This window comes from Filobasidium floriforme, assembly GCF_021052385.1.
Source record: "Filobasidium floriforme strain CBS 6241 chromosome Unknown HD553scaffold_12, whole genome shotgun sequence".
Taxonomy (NCBI): domain Eukaryota; kingdom Fungi; phylum Basidiomycota; class Tremellomycetes; order Filobasidiales; family Filobasidiaceae; genus Filobasidium; species Filobasidium floriforme.
In genome coordinates this window covers 204,376-223,212 of record NW_025763633.1, presented here as the reverse complement: position 1 = coordinate 223,212, position 18,837 = coordinate 204,376, and the positions used below count along the sequence as shown (strand labels likewise).

General features: G+C 53.9%; 7 protein-coding genes across 7 annotated transcripts; 3 read left to right on the top strand and 4 right to left on the bottom strand.

The window, feature by feature from the left end:
* Positions 1-14: 14 nt before the first annotated feature.
* Positions 15-2,225, top strand: HD553DRAFT_312027 (DHS-like NAD/FAD-binding domain-containing protein). Its single transcript, XM_046180048.1, has 11 exons — positions 15-356; positions 427-448; positions 516-569; positions 633-640; positions 709-731; positions 797-892; positions 954-1,175; positions 1,258-1,400; positions 1,458-1,529; positions 1,600-1,743; positions 1,808-2,225. Exons 1-11 carry the CDS (start codon positions 152-154, stop codon positions 1,920-1,922), a joined length of 1,104 nt encoding a protein of 367 aa, XP_046036213.1. The 5' UTR covers positions 15-151; the 3' UTR covers positions 1,923-2,225.
* Positions 2,226-2,900: 675 nt separating this feature from the next.
* On the bottom strand, positions 2,901-4,956 carry HD553DRAFT_312026 (uncharacterized protein). Its single transcript, XM_046180047.1, has 2 exons — positions 3,482-4,956; positions 2,901-3,406 (listed from the first exon to the last, which is right to left on the bottom strand). Exons 1-2 carry the CDS (start codon positions 4,892-4,894, stop codon positions 3,065-3,067), a joined length of 1,755 nt encoding a protein of 584 aa, XP_046036212.1. The 5' UTR covers positions 4,895-4,956; the 3' UTR covers positions 2,901-3,064.
* A 252-nt stretch (positions 4,957-5,208) lies between these two features.
* On the top strand, positions 5,209-5,728 carry HD553DRAFT_312023 (NADH dehydrogenase 1 beta subcomplex subunit 3). The gene is made up of 3 exons (XM_046180046.1): positions 5,209-5,336; positions 5,414-5,509; positions 5,612-5,728. The coding sequence occupies exons 2-3, from the start codon at positions 5,427-5,429 to the stop codon at positions 5,709-5,711; spliced, it is 183 nt and encodes a 60-aa protein (XP_046036211.1). The 5' UTR covers positions 5,209-5,336; positions 5,414-5,426; the 3' UTR covers positions 5,712-5,728.
* Positions 5,729-6,284: 556 nt separating this feature from the next.
* HD553DRAFT_272896 (Pkinase-domain-containing protein) lies at positions 6,285-7,715 on the bottom strand (the record flags this gene model as incomplete). The annotated part of the gene is made up of 5 exons (XM_046177790.1): positions 6,285-6,405; positions 6,482-6,616; positions 6,697-6,891; positions 6,962-7,310; positions 7,373-7,715. The coding sequence occupies 5 exons, from the start codon at positions 7,713-7,715 to the stop codon at positions 6,285-6,287; spliced, it is 1,143 nt and encodes a 380-aa protein (XP_046036210.1).
* Positions 7,716-9,496: 1,781 nt separating this feature from the next.
* On the bottom strand, positions 9,497-10,722 carry HD553DRAFT_38835 (uncharacterized protein). Its single transcript, XM_046184197.1, has 2 exons — positions 10,591-10,722; positions 9,497-10,483 (listed from the first exon to the last, which is right to left on the bottom strand). The coding sequence occupies exon 2, from the start codon at positions 10,229-10,231 to the stop codon at positions 9,611-9,613; it is 621 nt and encodes a 206-aa protein (XP_046036209.1). The 5' UTR covers positions 10,232-10,483; positions 10,591-10,722; the 3' UTR covers positions 9,497-9,610.
* A 206-nt stretch (positions 10,723-10,928) lies between these two features.
* HD553DRAFT_38736 (uncharacterized protein) lies at positions 10,929-12,193 on the top strand. The gene is made up of 4 exons (XM_046184196.1): positions 10,929-11,293; positions 11,373-11,488; positions 11,565-11,780; positions 11,847-12,193. Exons 1-4 carry the CDS (start codon positions 11,028-11,030, stop codon positions 11,975-11,977), a joined length of 729 nt encoding a protein of 242 aa, XP_046036208.1. The 5' UTR covers positions 10,929-11,027; the 3' UTR covers positions 11,978-12,193.
* On the bottom strand, positions 11,970-15,647 carry HD553DRAFT_312013 (pyridoxal phosphate-dependent transferase). The gene is made up of 9 exons (XM_046180045.1): positions 15,620-15,647; positions 15,529-15,557; positions 15,395-15,466; positions 13,713-15,332; positions 13,395-13,644; positions 13,001-13,333; positions 12,798-12,932; positions 12,413-12,723; positions 11,970-12,337 (listed from the first exon to the last, which is right to left on the bottom strand). The coding sequence occupies exons 3-9, from the start codon at positions 15,433-15,435 to the stop codon at positions 12,094-12,096; spliced, it is 2,934 nt and encodes a 977-aa protein (XP_046036207.1). The 5' UTR covers positions 15,436-15,466; positions 15,529-15,557; positions 15,620-15,647; the 3' UTR covers positions 11,970-12,093.
* Positions 15,648-18,837: the final 3,190 nt, after the last annotated feature.

Below are 18,837 nucleotides of genomic sequence, written 5' to 3'. Positions count from 1 at the left end.
GGATCGGTCGATCAGTGATCAGAGGTCAGAGTGATTGAGGTGATGATGAACCATTCCTGCTTTCATATCAATTCCAGACTTCCACCACCTGCTCCGCCGAAGGATCACAATTCGATCATTGTAGCAGCAAAGGACGACTGTAGCACTCAGGATGAGGATTTCTATCCCGAACATACCCTTGCCATCCGCCAAGAACCCTGCATTCGTCAACCCTCTCGCCGATATCTCACACAACGATGCGGTCCAGCGTGTCAAACGGTTTCTCGATCAAGGTCGAGGCAAGAGCCTCGTCCTGACAGGTGCAGGAGTAAGTGTGGATAGTGGAATCAGGGCATACAGAGGAACAGAGGGACATTGTGAGCTTGATAGCATGAGCGTCGATCTGATGAGATTTGTTGGTGATCTGACGTCATATCCGTCTTGTAGATACCCAAAACCCGAACTTTAGGTAGGTGACGGGAGGGGAAGAGGCCAACTTCGTCAGGACCTAATTTTCTTCGGTGTTCCTGATCCAGGCCGATCTTCTATGGAGAGTTAATGGACACCGGTCCCAAGGGCGATCTGTACCGGTAAGCGGCAGGACGTCGAGAGCTGCGCTCAGTGCGTCATCAGCTCACACGTTTGCTATATAGTAAACGATGTCAGTGCAACAAACCATCTTCCTACAGTAATTCGCGGAACTGAAATTCCAGCCGTGTCCAACTCCAGATTGGGCTCGATCTTTCATTGGTGTAAGCACTTGAGACTGGGACGGGAAAGACGCTCGATGCTAACGAATTCTCTGCCTGTGATATAGTATGTACCGGTCAGGAAGGCCGTGCCGAACCCTACACATATGTACATCGCGTCTCTTCAACGCTTAGGACTGGCGCCAACGCTGATAACGCAAAATGTAAGTCTGAACCGTATCTGTCTAGTTGGCAGGTCAACTTATATGACTGAATCCCTTGCAGGTGGATCGACTGCATCACAAAGCGTCCCCGTACCCTCTGACTGAAACGGATCGACGGACACTGGAGCTGCATGGCACGCTACACTATGTTCACTGTCCCAAGAACCACCACGTGCTCGAACGAGATGAATGGCAAAAGTTGCTTGCATCGCTGAATCCGCGATGGCAAGAGATCGTAGAGGAAACTCGAGGTCGGCCGGTCAAGATGAATCCTGATGGAGACGTAAGCACGATAACAGCGCGATCGATCTTACCAGGGATCGAATCCGAGATTCTAGAGTCTAAAGCTATGTCTAGCTGAATAGGTTGATCTCGGGGAGGTACAATACGACCAATTTGTGGTTCCTTCATGCGGAGAATGCGAGAAAAATGGGATCAAGGGCTCAATAGTCAAGCCGAATGTGGTATTCTTCGGGGAGACCATCACAGAAGAAGTGAAGGACCGATCGTGGGTTTCAAGCATGCTCTTTAATTATAACGCTCGTAATTAACATCGGCTGTGCAGACATAAAATGATCGATGATGCTTCCTCGGTACTGGCAATGGGAACTTCATTAGCAACATACAGCGCCTTCCGGTGAGTTTCATGTCATAACACCGATGTTCGTGCCCTATCCTGACTTTCTCTATCGTCTTCGGTCACCCAGGCTGATCAAACAGGCGGTCGATGCCAAAAAGCCAGTCCTCATCCTGTCGACTGGGCCTACGCGCGCTGATGGTCTCCCTGGCGTCGACAAGATCGAGATGCGAGCGGGACCCGTACTCGAGGACGTTTTGCAGCTATACCTCAAGTACGTTCGCTGTTGAATCATGGAGAGAAAAGAAAGCTGACAATCTACTCGTCTCGCGACACAGTGGTCGGCAAGGGCCAGCATACGACCATGTTCGACATCTAATGACTAAAGGAGTGATCAAAGAAGCACCCCAATCACGAACACCTCCTCCTGAGGCATCTAGCGCTGGATCATAGCAACCTTGGACAGGGATTCGTGCAAAAACTTGGCACAGTTACACGCGGGAGTCAGCTGAGAATAATGCCTTGATTACCAATCTCGTCGAGAAGCCCGGCGCACCGATGTGGAGATGGACTTCCGATCTTTCGTCTTCTACACGGCTTGGTCACGATATCGTTCTGTCGCCGTGACACCATCTTATACCTTGAACCCCACGTCGTATGCATAATGAATCACGAATGTTACAGTGGCAGATCGCCCGCCCTTGTGAATTGATTGCAATACGCAGTAAATTCACCACAACACCCAATGACCTGGAGCTTGAGCGAATCGAACCTTTATAGTCACCTGTATATATGAGGGAGGATTGCCAAGGCGAACACCCCTTGCTCCTTGCCCCTTCCCCTTCCCATCCATAGCTTGAGACACACACAGGACACAACGATCGAGCCTGGGTACAAGGTCTAGGTGGATCTTTCAGCAGACGCTTTCAACGTCAAGTGGCGGACATCCTTTGAACACACGGATTGGGGCGGGTCAGTGGGAGGTACTTGAGACGCATTGAGCAGAGGTACCAGCAAGAAGGTGTGGCAAGGCTGTTCATGCTTCAAAACTCTCCCGTTATGCTTGCTATCTACATGCAAAGGTGGACCAATCCGAGGGATCAACGCCACGCTAAACTCGAGAGGATGGTAGATGAGCTCGACTACGGAGAACTCGACCCCCTCCAGCCGGCCCCTGTCGTAACGCTTGGGTCGCTGATTTCCCGTCTCGAAAACTGTGACATAAAGCCGGCTGTTTCTAGGTATGTCCCGCAGCTGCCTCCTTCGCTTGCTCGCTTTAGTCACTTGGTACGTCATGTTTGTATCGCCATCTCATCATCAGTAGCAGCAGCAACTGGATCACCGATTCCTTGTCCCAAAAGCTGCGACGTGAAGCCCGCTGTTCCGACTAGGTATGCCACGCAATCAACCTACAAGAACAACGAGAGAGATTTTACGGCCAACATGCCTGCATACCGCCCTCCAAATCACGAGATTGTAAGCGAGGGCAAAGCAACTTCCACGGCTTCGGGGCTGGTACTGTAGTCAATGCCGCATATTCATACAACCTGATTTATAGCACAATATCATAAGAGTATGTGCAAAGCTAAACGCGCCTATACCCGAGGATTATGCGCGTTCCGACTCGAGGTTTCCACAACTTCTTCTTCTGTTGAACCGCGTATAGCCTGTCTCTTTTCGATGTAGATGTTGCCAGGATCACCCTCCACCCTGTACCGCTTGACATGTTCGGGTCGTTTCGCCTGCGAGCCTTTGGTTTCCTTTTCCTTGGTAGCCGCGGCGGTCTTGCGCCTCGGCTTTTTCGCAGGAGGTTCCGCATCTGACGGTTTGCCTGGCCGACCTCGTTTCATCGGCTGTGGAAGCGGGATGGGCATGAACTTTTCAGGAAGCGTGAACATTCGGCTCTCATCGAGGTCGATGGGCGGTAATTCGTAATGCTACGGAACGATTTGAGCGGGTCTCAACGATAATCTCGAAATGGCTCGCGACTGATAGAGAGAGATGTTATTTACCGTCATGAGCTGTCCTATATGTCGTTTCAGGTTCATTAGAGCAGACTCTACTTCTGCGTGTTGCTTTTGTGGACGTTCACCAGGAAGCCTTTGCATCATGTCTGCCTCATCGTTGCCCTCGGCAGGTTTCGTATCGCCACTATGATTCAGCATCAAGAGCTCGTCTCTCTGCTCTCTGATTGTCCGCGTGGCGTTCGCATTCTCTCGTCGAAGTCTCTTGGCGATATCCTTGAGCAAGAGTACGTCTTGCTTGGCCATGGACGACCCGCTTGGGAGGACCAAGCCGGAGCCTGCGCTCGTGTCAGTTTCCGCATTGAGGAACGAGCGAAGATGGTCGATCTGAGCCTGGAGATGGCGCTCAACATCTGCCTGCAGGGGGCTGATGGGGTCGTGCGGAAAAGGTTTAAAGCCGGAAGCTGGCCCATCCGGCCTTGCCAAAGTGGCAGGAAGTGCATTGTCACCTGGTATGGCTTCAGGGAGAGATGGCGAACCCCCTCGCGGTTCATCGACTGTCTGCGAGGCACTGCGACTACCATCAATGGGCGCCTCCACAGAATAACCCGTCTGATGCCAATCGACGAGCGTGTCATCACCTTCATCCGGCTTCGATCGGTCTTCCAAGCCCAGCGAACTCAACGCGTGGATCTTCTCTTTCAGAGCGACATTCTCCTTCATCAACCCTGCGGCCATCTTCTCCAAGATGGACGCCCTTTCCGCTTTTCTGAGACGACTACGCAGCGCGGCCTGCCGGTTGGCCTCTTTCCTCTCTGGGGGAACAACAGGTGGCAGAGTGGCCGCAATAGCAGTGTTCTCAGAACTCTCGGCAGTAGCTTTCGAGCTTGCTTCGTTCGGTCCGGTACGGTTGACTTTGGTTGTACGAGGCGTCGGGGGCTCGCCGGTACGGTCTTTGCGAGGTCGACCGGGTTTCCGTTTCACGATGGGCTCCTCCTGAGGCTCCGCAGTTGCTAGACCTCGAGCACCAGTAGCCTTGACCGGAACATTCTCGTTCGCACTGCCGTTGTCTGATCCTCCTCCCGCTGCCTTGGGTTCCCGGCGTGCTCGAGGATTCCGATCCAACGACCCTTTCGGTCTACCTCGACCTCGTTTGGTAGGCTGTTCAGGGATTTCTGATCCGATAGCATCGCCTGAAGACGATGAGGTTACGGGTATCTCGTCCGTGCGAATAGCGTCGATCCTCGGGTTGGTCCTCAGTGTTTCGTTCTCGGTGAGAACCGTATCCAGCTGCCTTGAGTGCGCAGCCAGATCTCCGGAACTGGCGAGAGCCAAAGTGATCGAGTTCATGATCGAGGCATCCGACAGGGTGGGGTCCGGACGGTTGTTCCCCTGATCGGTATAGTCGACGTCTTGCCTGCTGGCTTCCGTCGAGCTTGCGATCCAGCCTTGTTCCTCCATCTGAAGCGTGTCGACGCATGGCTTGATGTTTAGTATCACACGGACCTGCCAGAGAGATGGGGAATGTCAGACTCACTATAGGCGACAGACGAACTGATGATGATGTTGAAGTTGATGTCCCCCCGGTGATTGTGGTGACTGACGTTGATACTCTCTCTCTTTCCCCTGGGGACGATATCGATGATGATGTGTCTTTTCCCAAAGTAGTGGCTATGGGAAGGGGGAGACTGCAAGGCCTGAGCTGCTGGGTCAACTGTTGGAACTTTTTATCGATTGGCTCGTCTACTGAAGTTGGACGCGATTAATCGAAGCTTCACCCATTTAGCATCTACCCCTCACATGAACATGCAATAGAGACCCGTCTATACGTCGAGCCTGAAACGTACACGATCTCGAGACAACAGAGGCAGGAGCCGTTCAGCCAGTCAAACAGCCGAACAGAGTGAGTCGAGGGATATGTAAATCCGTTTCAATCCGGGATCCCGCTGAACCTTAATCGTTCCGGTGACATTGCTGTAGCAACACTTCGACCATGACTCAACTCTACCGAGATCCCTGGGCCAAGCGGGAGGCATGGCGAAAGTCCCCCATCTTCCAGAACAAGTCCATGTTCAGGTGAGGCCACAGATCATCCCCAGATCAATGTTTCCGGTCGCCGTGCATGGAAGGACCCGACCGAGCTGATACGAAACGCCGTCTCGCGAACGTACTGTATAGGAACCTCTTTCCCGGTTTCGGATGGGGTCTAGGAGCTTTCACCCTCTACGTTATCTACGACGACTTTATCGCTGCCAAGAAGCCCTCAAGTCATCATTAGGTCGAGATTTCGGGAATGAATGAGGAGTGAACGAGAAGGACCGATGGGGCCTACTGGTAGAGGGACGAGGATGTGGTCGCGTCGACAACACGGATCGGATGATGGACGATGGATAGGATTAACACCGCTGGGACACGGACGGGAAAGGCTTCAGAGATCAAGTGGAAGCATTGAGAAGTCATCAACTTACCCGTCACGGTCTTCTCGGCTTGGCACACGATACACCCCACGGAATCAGCGTTCATGTCTCAACTTTGACATGCGCTTTCCGAACCCCTCGCGCAAGGTCGATGTCTACGTGTGTATAACTGTATGCACTGTACTCGCAGCCACCGCATGTAAAACGAAAATCAAGAATCAAAAACTTCAATCTGGATATACCTTCAGCGAGGTCCATCTGCTCTGGTTGGCGACCGTGGAACGACTTGCTTGCTATGCTATGAGTCTCGATGCAATGTGCGGCAAATCATGCATGCTATTTCGTGATGATATCCGGTCATGATGAAACATGCTACAACCCTTCCAACCTGCAATATCCGTGGCTCTTGGATCTGGTATTATTCGTTGTCGTGCTCATGCCTGTTTCGTCTGGGAAGCGGCCTCGGCTGCTAAGGCCTGTCCCTCTTGGTGTCGTTTCCTCGCTCGATCTTGTTTCGCCTCCATCTCGTGCCATTCTCCCTTGACCTCCGCGATGCTATCAGACGAGACGTATACAGGATCAGTGACGTTTCGCAACGGTATCGCATCGAGGCGGGCAGGTAGAGACGTACTGGCTGGGCGTTTCCGGTCGTGGCAACTCGCTCACAAAATATGGATCCGACAGGGCTTCGTCTGCCGTTAAGCGTCGAGCCGGATCGTACTCTAGCAGCCCTTGAATTACTGTCAGACCTGGCCCACTGATCGTTCTATGGTGTATGACTGGATCAGTGGCAAGCCTTGTCTGCTACGAGACATGCCAGAAAAGCCGATGCTCCACCATACTCACGACCCGAACATGTCCACCAGGCGACTCGCATACTCCACCTTGGGCTTGACCAACTCATACCAAGGCAAGCCTCCGAGTCCTGGCCAATCTCGAACATGCGGCGTGCCCATCATACTAAAGATGACCTCGAGCTGATGAATCTCGTCGCTGCCCTGGAAGACGGGTTTGCGTATGAACAATTCGAGCATGATGCATCTGGAGAACAACGTTGGGAAAGCTATCAGTTATCGTCGCATCACAGCAGAAATGCCTTTCCGGGACTCACCCTGCACTCCACATGTCGACCGAGGCTCCATAGACAGTTTCCCCCATCAACAGTTCGGGACTCCTGTACCACAAGGTAATGACCCTGTTGGTATGGTCGTTCCTCTTCTTCTTGTTATAAAACCGAGCCAAACCAAAGTCTGCTAGCTTGAGTATCCCCTGGCTGTTTAACAGGATATTGGAGCCCTTGAGATCACGATGCAGAATCGACTTTCGATGGAGGTATGACAGGCCGGAAAGCATCTGCTGAGACAAGCTCTTTAGATGAGCTTCCGAGAAGTGAAACTGCGCCTGGTTAAGAACTCCAGTCAAATCATGCTCCATATAGTCAAAGACCATGTATACCGAGCCTGCAGAAGTCATTGTCATCAGGTTTTGTCCGCTGTTGATACGCCGACACACTTCAACTCACCGTGCGAGACCATCATCTCATGCAACCTGATCACATTCTCGTGTTCTAGGCCTTGTAACAGCTTGATCTCACGCATCGCCGTTACGGGGAAGCCATCCTTTTCCCCTTCCATCCTGATTCGCTTAAGGGCAACGAGACCGAGGCCTTCCCTGTTCCTCGCCTTGTACACCTTGCCGTATGTGCCCTCTCCGACTTGGACGACCTTTTCGTACGGTTTACCTCGCAAGGGCTTGGGCTCAACCGGTATAGGTTGAGATTCTGAAGCTTGAGCGGGAATCGTTTCGGTTCGATCCCTCTTACCCCTGCTGGGTGGGGACCGGCCATTGCGCTGGGGACCATCCATACGGTCAGGCTGAGCGCTTCTTTCGCGGTCCCTATGCGCAAATTCCCTTTGAGGAGTCGCGCTTCGGGATCGGCGTCGATACCGGTCCGGCGATTGAGATCGAGATCGAGACGGAGATCTATATCTACTTCGGTTTCGATCGACCGACCGCGACCTCGTCCGGTCGCGTCGACGTGAAGACGATCGAGGTGTTGCAGGAGATATGCTACGGCGTGAAGCCCTGCTATGGCGCGGCGATTGTGTCCGTCTATCGCCAGCTCGTTTCGACGTCCATCCTCCGCTGCGCAGTCCTTTCGTAGGGGATTCGTCCCCGACATACCCTCTCGATTCACCTTCGCGGGGATAGTTGGTACGAGCCACATCAGGTTGACTGATTTCGCCCGACGGCCTCGTCAGTTCGCGCTCCCGACCTTCCAAGGCTTTGATATCCTTGAGCTGTCTATGCAGCATTCCGATAGCATGCAACTCGTGATCTTTGGGATCACGTCGAAAACTGGTCTGCAATAGACCGAACACGTCCTGTTGGAGCGAGGGGTCCTTCTTCTGAATCATGGTGATCGCCAACTTCATATACGGAAGCGCTTGTTGCAGGAGCTGGTTGTAGCGGCTATGGTCAGCTCGTAGCTGCTGTCGAATGTTCAAAAGTTTCAGCTGGTTCGGTGCTTGATCTCCTGTTACCACCGGCAATGGTTCTTCGTTGGCGTGAGAAGCCAATAGCCGATCGCGCCGAGGCTGAGTAGGCGTTTTCTTTGGCAACGCTATGCTGACGAAGCCCCTCCCGCCCGCCAGTGCACCAGCATCTATTGCTTGACCTTGCGCACTTGCGGAATCTGTCGACGGGTTGTTCTCCCTGCGATCCGCAGCAGGACCAGTCGGCACGTTCCTTCCCAGATTGGGTCGCGGAGACTGTTCAGATCTTGCAACATCACTCCTTGGTCCAGTCGGAGTGCGACCGCGTCTTTGGCCCCTCGGTCGCATCTCGCTCGGCGGAAGAACTCGCACGTCATCGACGTTTCGGTCCTGACCGGCGGACAACTCCTCTGGAAGTGGTGGGGTTCCGGGGGATGATTGCCTTGAAAATCTCGTTGATGCACTCTTCGGCTCGGGAGCGGAACCGCGAGCATTTCTCTCGAGCTGATTGCTTGTAGGTATTGCGGGACTACCCGGTCTCGCATAGCGATGCGACCCACCTTGATCGATTCGTTGGTCGTCCCGGTCCCGTGCACGACCTTTCCTCTCACTGATAGATTGTGAATGGCGTCGCGTGTAAGGTGACGGTGAACGGCGGTTTCGACCAAGCGATGCGTCCCTTTCTGACCGGTGAGCCGTCCGATGTAATCGCTCAGGGGAAGGCGAGCGGGACGAAGAGGTATGGGATGTGCTCGAAGCCCTTCTTCGAGCGCGACTCCGACTATCCACCGGTGAAGGCGATGCCCGTCGAGGTCCTGGCTTGGCCACACTTTGACGCTCATATCGATCTCTTGAAGGCGATCTTGACATCGATCGCCGATCTCTAGTCGTATACGAATCCCTCTGCTTCCCACGGTATGACGTTCGATCGTCGGCTCTAGAATAGCTGCCGCCATCATACTTGTTCCTCGATCCGTATGCGTTTCGTACAGCACTGGCGTGGTGTTCCCTATCGTCAGGCCTGCGTACAGATTCATCCCTGTCTGGAGAACGGCGCGAACTCTCGTCTCGTCCGGCCGAGATCGGAGGCACTTGTTTCTCACGTCTCCACCTTTCCCATCCTACCGCAGCGGATGCCGTCAAAGGGGTTGTAGGAGAGGGCGAACGGCGTTGACGCTTCCTGGACCCCTCATAACCTTCCTGACCTGCATTGCGTTTCAACGGACTCTGTGTTGAGCCGCTTGCAGCATGTTCATCATCCAGAGTCAACGATTTCGGGCGATTCCTTCGATCTTGAACCGCTGCAGGTCGATAATCCCGTTCGTCCCGTGTGAACTGTCCTCGAGAACTACTTGTAGCGTATTGTTCTCTCCGACGGTCATACTGATCACCAGAATCACCTCTTGACTGGTCGTTCGAGTACGGTCTCGCGTCGCGACGTTCCCTTGCGTCCACGTCAAAATTTTCTCGCCTTCTCTCCTGTGGTATCGACCGCGTCCCGTATGACTGACCGGCATCGACGCTAGACGCAGAATGAGGCTGATCGTCCCTTCCCGCATGGTTCGAGAGGTGGACATCGCCATTGCGATCTCTGACGGGTTCAGGTGATGGAGTGCGCTGCTGCGGCGAGTCTTGCTGGCGATCTGATCGCTCTTTTCCCTTTCTGCTGTACTCGCCCTTGTAATCGGGCGAAGCTGATCGGGTTGACCGCCTAGATCGGTCCGGACCTCTTCTCGTGTCAGCACGATCATCTCCTCTCGACTGCCTAGTATGAGACGTAACAGCGGCCCTTTCTTGCCGTTGATTCCATCGATCGTCCCACTTGCCCGAACCAGGTGCATACTGACGTTCACGTGTGCTGCTCTCCGCTTCCGTCTTTTGACCATATCGAGTCGTGACCGGGATTACTGGATCGCGATCGTCCCGCCTATCGTCTGCAGACTTTCGTTCTATATCTACCTCGCTGCGTCTTTCCGTTTCGTTTCGAACATTGTCTCGTCGTTTCCAGCCTTCATCCCTTGCAAACGTCTCTGGCTGACGAGCTCGATACTTCCAGGACGACATGGTCGACGAGCAGTTCCGCCCTAGTCTCGCTATCTATTTCGATGGACCGCTTCAAGCCGAGCACATGATACGATCTAACAGGTCAGCGCAACGTTGACAAAACGTCAGCGAGCCTATTCTGCTTTCACTTTTACATTTCCGTGACTGCGCAGGCTTCGGATCTCTGCAGAGGTGGACTGACTGTTTGAAGCGTGTGTTTCCGGCGTGATTTCGAAAGTTCCGGCGTCCTGAAAACACGCCCGTTATCAGTTTGATACTACTATGTATCTGTAGTACGACGGCGACTGTTTGTGATCAACACTAGGCCAAGCCGACTAAGGACATGCTCGATCTACTCTAGGTACTCTGAACAGAAACGCTCGCAACGGATCTTGAACAGAGTAGCCCTCTACAGTGTCGTGATGGGCGACGCGCATCTGGCTAGAGGCTAGAGGGTACCCACCCACACACACGAATGATGACTCATGCTCTCTCAACCTCGCCCCGCAGGTCGACAATAGCCGGTCGATCAACCTCTTCCTCGAGCGTATCATCATCATATCCTTGCAGTCTGGGTGACATCTCTATCAGCTATCAACAGGGTACGACCAATCTGCATTAGACAGGGCCATCATAACCATGACAGACAGTATCAAAGCCGCTCAGACCCACGCCTCTCATGACGAGCAGGTCCAATCGAGCAAGCCGAGGATCGCCTACCCTCAACTCACCGTCCTCTCGTCCATCGTCGAGACGAGCGCAGGACGAGACAAGACGCTCAAGGTCGTGCAGTATGGAGCTAGGAACTATCTATACCTCCTCAAATTAGTACTAGGGCTTCATGTGATGAAGCGCGACCATGTACAGAGATTGGGACAAGCGGTCGGGAGCTTATCCTTGGCCAGGTTCGTTTAGTTTCTACGCTTGTCTCGGTTCGAGTTGTAGGCCAACTCATATTCAACTCGACGATACGTAATTCTACAGAAAATGTATGATCCTGTTTTCTCCATTGACGCCGCTCATCCTGCTGTTACAATCGGATTCGAGTACGGCGCCGACCACTCTGATAGCGTCCTTTATCGCCCTTCTCAACGGGATAGGTGCGCAGGAGGATGATATGCAACAATCAGCCCGATTCAACTAGCTGATCAGTCGCAAATCGTTATTTCCTTCCAGCGGATGACATGTTCTGCTTATCAAGACTCGGCCTATTGAGCAAACGACGAGGTCTTTGGGCCGACAAGTGGGCGAACCGATTCTGGTTGATGAAGAGCGTCAACCAATTCTACAAGCTAGAAATCTCCCGTGCCAAATCCGGGACGGACCTGATCGACTTTGAACGGCGTAACCGGTGGATGTACAGAAAACTCGCCTGTGACATCATATTCGCCAGTGAGTACTGTCGTTCGGGTCCGCACCTAGTGTTCGAAGCTCACAGACCGATGTGTCGACGTGAAGGCTATACGGTCTTTGATATCACGAAACAGAGAGAACTTGTGCAGAATGTGACGGGCTTGATGGCGGGCTTGATCAGCATGACCCAGTTGTACACTACACACCATGCGAAATTGTATTCGGTAGTCAAGTAATGCATTTGTGAAGCTGGCGTGTGATACTCAGCGGTCTGATAGACTCGAAATCGAAGTGAGATACAGATGGGTGTTTGGACGAGCCAGGCAGATAGATAACTGCCTCGCTCCGTCATTTAGAATCCAGCGCTCAAACCGAAACCTTGGCGTAACGCCATTTCGATCTGTAGCGCCGCTTGTGCAGCCAGATCGTCATCTTCCACCGGTGGTGGATGTCGGATGACATTATCGATAGCCCTTGCTAGTTGTTCAATCTTGGCGGCGTTCAGGCAGCCCAGAGAGAAGCATCCATCCGGTAATAGGTGGACATGTTCTCGATACCCGAGGACTTGAAGTTGCTCCGGTGTGAAGAGGGTGGTGCTATAATTGGGAGAATGGCGCAGATGAGCGATCGATCGAGTCTTGGCCTTGCATACGTTGACAGGCACGGCTTACCAGTACATTCCCTGGGTCTTGCGGATGTGAGACCAATTCCCGGGCGTCTTCAAGCGGTTCGTCAGTTGATCGAATAACTTGTCCCTGATGCTCTTCAAGCGATCCGCCATGGCCTTGACTTCTTGCGACCAGTTGGCGTAGACCGTCTCGTTTCCGAGGATATTCGCGACTACGTGCGCCCCCCATGGTGGGGGATGGGCATGCATTGTACGCGAAATGGCTCGCAGTTGAGACTCGATTCTTGGCTTGTCTGCAGAGACATTCGTGACAACAGAGACGATTGTTGGACTGTCAGAGTATAAACCCATGGCCTATATAGAGAATCAACATCGTGCGTAAGCTGCCGGTCTTGCTAGAACGGGATCGAGTGAAGCCTAAGACTTACGGCATCGAAGGTTTGAGCCAGGACAAGGGGTATTCGTTTGTGGGCCATGGTGCGTAGTGGCTGAGCATCTCGGTCCACGTTTCCGCTCGAGAGGCCCTGATACTCCATGATGCAGAAAGGGATGTGCCGTCGTTGCTATCATGCGAGAAACGAACAGATTTAGAAAGGCGCAGCGTTATTCGCCCACCAGACTTCAGATTTACCTTGATGACTTCCGTTATGAGCCGCCACTGCGCTGTCGACAACTCTGCACCGGTAGGAGTACTGCCACCAACGTGCAACAAGATGATCGATTGCTCGGGAGCGTTTCGAATATCTTCACGCATGCCGTCCCAGTCGACCCCGCCTGTCCGTCTGTCGAAGAAACGGTATAGATTGATCTCTAGGCCGGAATCCCGGATGGCAAACGCCTCTTCTTCAACGGTCGGATTCGGTATGTAGATCGCTTTCGGGGCTGATGCAGCGGGGAAACGGGAGAGGAACGTCGCGCCAATCCGGAGAGCCCCGGTCAAGGACATTGCCTGGACGGCGGCAATCTATGAACGGGCCCGCAGATCAGAATATGCTCAGAATGTTCAGACAAATCCAGCGACTCACTCTGCCATCCTTAAAGGCATGACCATCTTTGCCGTATGCAAACTTCAGCCCAAGTTCGAGGAACGGTGCATGACCCTCTATTGGCAGGGCATCGTGCGAGAGACCTCCTCGCATATGCATCGACCGTTCGATGGATCGGGTAGTCGGCGGGACAAAAATGCTACCATCGTCTTGACGAAAGCCTGACAGACCAAGATTGAGCTTATTGTGGCCCAGGTCAGTCATGAAAGAATTGGCAACCTGCTGATTCCTGCTCAAAGCGTCAAACGGCTGATCAACTCTCTGTGTCATTTTTGTTTCCAATTTTCAGCTACTCACGTCTCTGGTATAGCCTGCGGAACCTGACTCCAGAGATCTGTAGCGGGCGCAGCCACAGGTAAAGATGTCGGCGTAGCCAGTCCGCTCGGCAAAGATGTGCTTTGCGCTGCATTGCCTCCGTTGGCGAGATGCGAGATCATATCCATAAGCATCGCATTCTGAGTATCGTCGAGAACAGATGACGGCGGAACTGCCGGTGGCCCCATCGTGCTAGCCAGCTGCGCGATGAGCGCGGAGGGGTCTCCGAGAATATTCTCCATGTTGATATCCATCCCGCTGTCGTTCATATCGTCTCCAAACGCCGAATCCTGTACCCCCTTGGCCAATTTGGCCAACTCAGCTTGGAGATTGGCAGGGATATTGAGCGTTCCAGTATTCCGATTGCTGTCATTCCTGGATTGAGGTACCAGCAGTTGAGCGGGTTTGTCCTCCTGCTTAGGAGCAACGTCGTTGCCGCTTTGGTCCGATGTTTTGGCTGGTAGCACGGCCGTCGGCGTCGGCGTAACGTCAATTGGGACTGGGTCCTCATCCATCCGCCCTCCAGTCGGTTGTTGCTTCTCTTGCGGATGTGATGATTGATCCGGCACAACCGCTTCCATAGGCTGATCCGCTGGTTCTGACAGTGGTCCCGCCTTCACAGGAGACGAATCGATCCGTATCGGCTGGTCGGAAGAGTTGCCTGACGGTCCAAGCACTACAGACTCGCCGTCCGTTTGAGAGTCTGCCGCGGTCGGGCCTGTCGTAGTCACATCTTCGCTTGGCGGTTGTTGCTCCTCGACAGGTGGGGGAGTGTCAACCTGCATATCACCGTTCTCCTTTGGCAAAGATTGCGACTTTGCACCGACAACTTCATCTTTCGAAACAAGGTTTGGCTTTGGCAGAGGAGGCGTGGCTGCGGATGGTCCTGGAGGAAGATTTGTTGGAGCAGGTGGCGGCGGAGGCGGAGTTGCCAAGGGAGTATGCGGACGAGTATCCGCCTTTGCAAGATCATTCACCTGTTGAGATATGCCTGGCCTGTTCGAAACTGGTGCTGACGGCGATCTTGCAACAGGTGAAACAACGCTTGGACGGAAGGGTCCAGGAGGAGGCTGTAATGATTGAGACTCGCTTGTTTTGTCAGAGATTGCTAGCGCGGATGCAGAAGGCGGTCGAGTTGGCGATCGCGGGCGGTCCGGCCGGACTGGCGAATTGGGCACGGACATGTTCTCCTCGACCTTCACCTTGACGGCCAGAGGTTCGGGTACAGAGTTCGTCGGGCCAGGGATAGGCGAGGATCGCATAGACGGCGCCGAGGGTAGCATAGGCCCTGTCGAAACAAGCTGACCCAGGTCCGATAAACTCTGTTGAGCATCGAGTCCCAACTGTTGCTGCGCAGCTTGAGCTTGATTAATCAGACTGATTACGGCTTGAACCTGATTCTGCATCTCTTGCTCGTCCGCTGTGGGCATATCGGACATTGGCATTCGAAGGCTGGATACTCCATTCACTAAACTGCCGTTGAGATCTAGGTCCGCAAATGCGGCTGGATTTGTGCGCAGTAGATCCTCTAGCGCTCGCACCCGAGCGTTCCAATCGAATCCTGGTTCTGACATGGCCTGCAAGAAGGCGCCATCATCGCGTCTGGTGACGAGGGGTATCAGCCGCCTTGTTCAACTCGATGTGTTATTGTAAGCGATACTGACTTCCGTTTGTTTTTGCGGTTCGGCATGAAAGGCGCCTCCATGTGACATAGTTCTGGCACGCCTCGCTTAACACTGAAACGCAGAGCATTACTTAGGGATAGGCAGGATGAGCACTGATGGAAGAGTGAACGAACCATCGGGCGCAAGGTATGTTACGATCGCACTGCTCAAAACGTCTATCAGTTTGGTGACAACGCCGATTATAGATGTGACAGTTCTACTCACTTGCTCTGTATCGACAATTGTATCAAGTGATCGAAAATAGAGTGTTAGTAGTTTCACCTTCCTAATCTGGGCGATTTTTCTTACGTTTCTGTGAAGAAGCGTACGGTCAGAGGCTAGGACAACACATGTAGATGGACGTCGGCTTACTCTTCTGTGACACTCGGTACAACTCCTAAGATAAGCATATTCGGCGGTATCAGTCGAGATCATCGCGCTCAAACGAATCATGTTGTACTAACAAGACCAGCCTATTGCGCCGCTTCTTCTCCTTCTTCTCCGCAGGCGTTTCGTTTGGTTTTGGTGTCTTGTCGTCAGTAATACTGGGAGCCGGGGAATCCTCCATCTTGTAAGTATCGGGGTCCAGCTCGTCTTCGGATTGACCAATGTCATCCTTGCTGTCTTCTTCGCCTGGCGGCAGCAATGCGCTGATCATGGCCAGCAACTCCTGCGCTTGTGCGGCTGGGTCGTCGTCGTCTTCCAGCTCATCGATCTCGTCATCTACAGCAGGCTTGTTCGCGTCGGCCTGGTCCTCACGCTCAGGCGTGAGTCGACTAGGTCCAGCCGCAGCGTTCGCTGGCGCTATGGAGGGGCCAGCTTCACTCTCCGCCGCGGGATCGTTCATCGTTGGCGGCCGTCCAAGGGAGGCTGTGACAACATCAAGCATTGAGCCATGACGGCCCCTGACGGAAAAAGCTGGAACCGGAACGCAGGCGAGACTTACCGACAATCTCGTCGATCTGAGCTTGACTCAGCTTCTCACCTCCCGAGCCTCCCAGCAATTCTCCGTTGATTTGAGACATGCCCGGAATCGGGATGGACAGGATATCTGCGAATTCCTGGAAGCCAGCAGCATCTAATCCTTCAACTGCATCCTGTCCGGGCTCGAGCCGCCGGCGTTTATTCTGGTGAGATTGTTCCGGTTCCTCAGGCTTCCCGGCAGTCGCTGTCGGCCTCGGAAGAACAGATGAAGGGCCAGCAGAGGCTACTCGCGGGAAGTTCGAGCCGAGGGGTCTAGGCGTCGGCGCGACAGGCGAGACTCCTGCTGCAAGGGGTCTCTGATTCGTTACCGTTGCAGGTGGTATCGTTGTTGAACCTGCTGGTCGAAGCAACGTAGCCGGTGCTGATGGCCGAGACAAAGGCATTGATCCTGAAGGTCTAGGCAATGTCATCGGTCCTGACGGTCTAGGCGTCACGGTCGATCCTGGCGGTCTGGGTGCTGCCGCCGATATTGGAGGTCTGGGTATCGTTGATGGCGGCCGTGCAGGCCCGACGAAAGGAGGTCGAGGTGAGGCAGCTGGTGGCCTGTTCAATGTCGCGGATGAAACGGCGCCGGATGAGACAGGTCGTACACCAGGAGGACCTGCCAGTGCCGGCCTTGCACCAGCACTCGTAATAGGCCCCGATGCAGGCCGCTGTGACAAGGCAGGTCGGGCTGAAACATTCGCTGGCCTCGGTGTAGGTCTTGGTATAGGTCTCGGTACGGGACTCGCAGACGAAGTGCCGAGCGGCGCAGGCCGGGCTGTAGACGATGCAGCATGAGGTCTCGATATAAATGGTGAAGGGCGCGCAGCAGGCGGCCTATTGGCTGACGGCATAGGTCGTGGCCGCGGCCCCGTCGGTGGAGGTCTTGGAGCGACGGATGTACCGGGAGTCATTGGCGGTCTGACTGTCGAGGGCAAGGGACCGACTTTTTGAGGTGCGGACACCTGAGGCTTGGGCCTTTGGGCGGTTATTTGAGGTCCAGCTTGATTGCCAGGCGTCGAAGATACCACTAGAGGTCTGACAACAGGAGATCCCGACGCAGGCGTACCAGGTGCTGAACTTCGATCATTAAGTGCTGTAACCGGGGCAGATTGTATGGCTGGTTTGACTGGTTCGATTCCAGGCATTGGTGTGGGTGCGGAGGGATCGGTCGAGACTTTCGAGATAGGGGTGACAGGCTCTGGTGGTAGTTTAGCCGGTACAGGAGGAGAGTCCTTGGGCAATCCGGAAAGGGCCGAGATCGGCTTAGCAGTCTTAGCCTCCGCAGCTGCTGGCAGACTAGCCGTTCTGGGACGAGGAGACGAGGCGACCGTCGGTTGCTGTACCTCTGTCTTTTCAAGATTGGTCGCGGGCTCTGAGGGCGGTCGAGCCGAATCTAGCGTTTGTATGCTGGAAACAATCTGACCTTCAGGCGCGGGAGGCTGAGCTTGCAGAGGTATCCCCACGTCCTCTTTCGACGCCTCGGGCAACTGAAAGCCTGGCTCTTCGAAACTGGGCGAGATTGAGGGTTGTCGGGAAAGAGCGACCAAGTCTCTCAGTAGAGCTGCCTGTTCCTCCTCATCCATCTCGTCGAGAATACTGAGATCATGGTCCTCGCCTCCACCCATACCCGAACCGGCAGCTTGCATCTGACCCAGACCGCCGAGTATATCCAGGTCGATCTGTTCGGCAGTAGACTCGTTTAGCTGATCCAGAAAGTCCGAGCTAAAGAACGAGTTGATCATGTTCTCGGTCTCGTCTTGCATTCCGCCCGCCGAGCCCGGTAGCATCATTCCGTGATCGGTACTGTGACCTTGTTGAGCCTGACTGATGATGGCTGCCATAAGATCTTCCGGAGCGGTGTTGCTAAAGATGTCGGTGCTACCCGATTGAACCAGCATGCTCGTATCATGATCATCGCCAGTGAGCGTCATGTCCATCGGATCATCGCCGCCTGATTCTTCATTTGGCTGAGGAGCGCCTGTTTGATCTGTCCGTTCTTGCTCGGCCTGTTCCTGCAGCTGACGAGCCAAAAGCTCGAGCTGCTTCGAAGCCCAGTCCTCCATGCCCAAAGCCAATTCTGAAACGTCCTGCATGTCGACATCCCCGTGAGACGCGTCGACCTGGCCCTGATTGTGCGTTACAGGATCCGCTTCCCCATCAACTTTTTCCTTCACCCCTGGATCTAGGGAGGCTAGATTCGAGGAGGGAGAGGTGGGCGACATGACCGACCTCTACACCTCCCGGATATCGTCTTGCTCGGGAAAAGCCGCGCGAGAGCGGGAGGTGGTCGATCGAGAATAGATCGCAAGGCTATGTATGGGGAATGAGAAGAGGAATATCTATGTAGAGTGACATGAGTGTCGTCTGCTGTCGTGTGGTCGTCAATCTTTTTGTGTGCGAGGATCCGGCACGATACGTCTGGAGCTGGAGGGAAGTTGTAGGTTGTCGTTCAACCTCGAAGTCTAGCTGCCTGC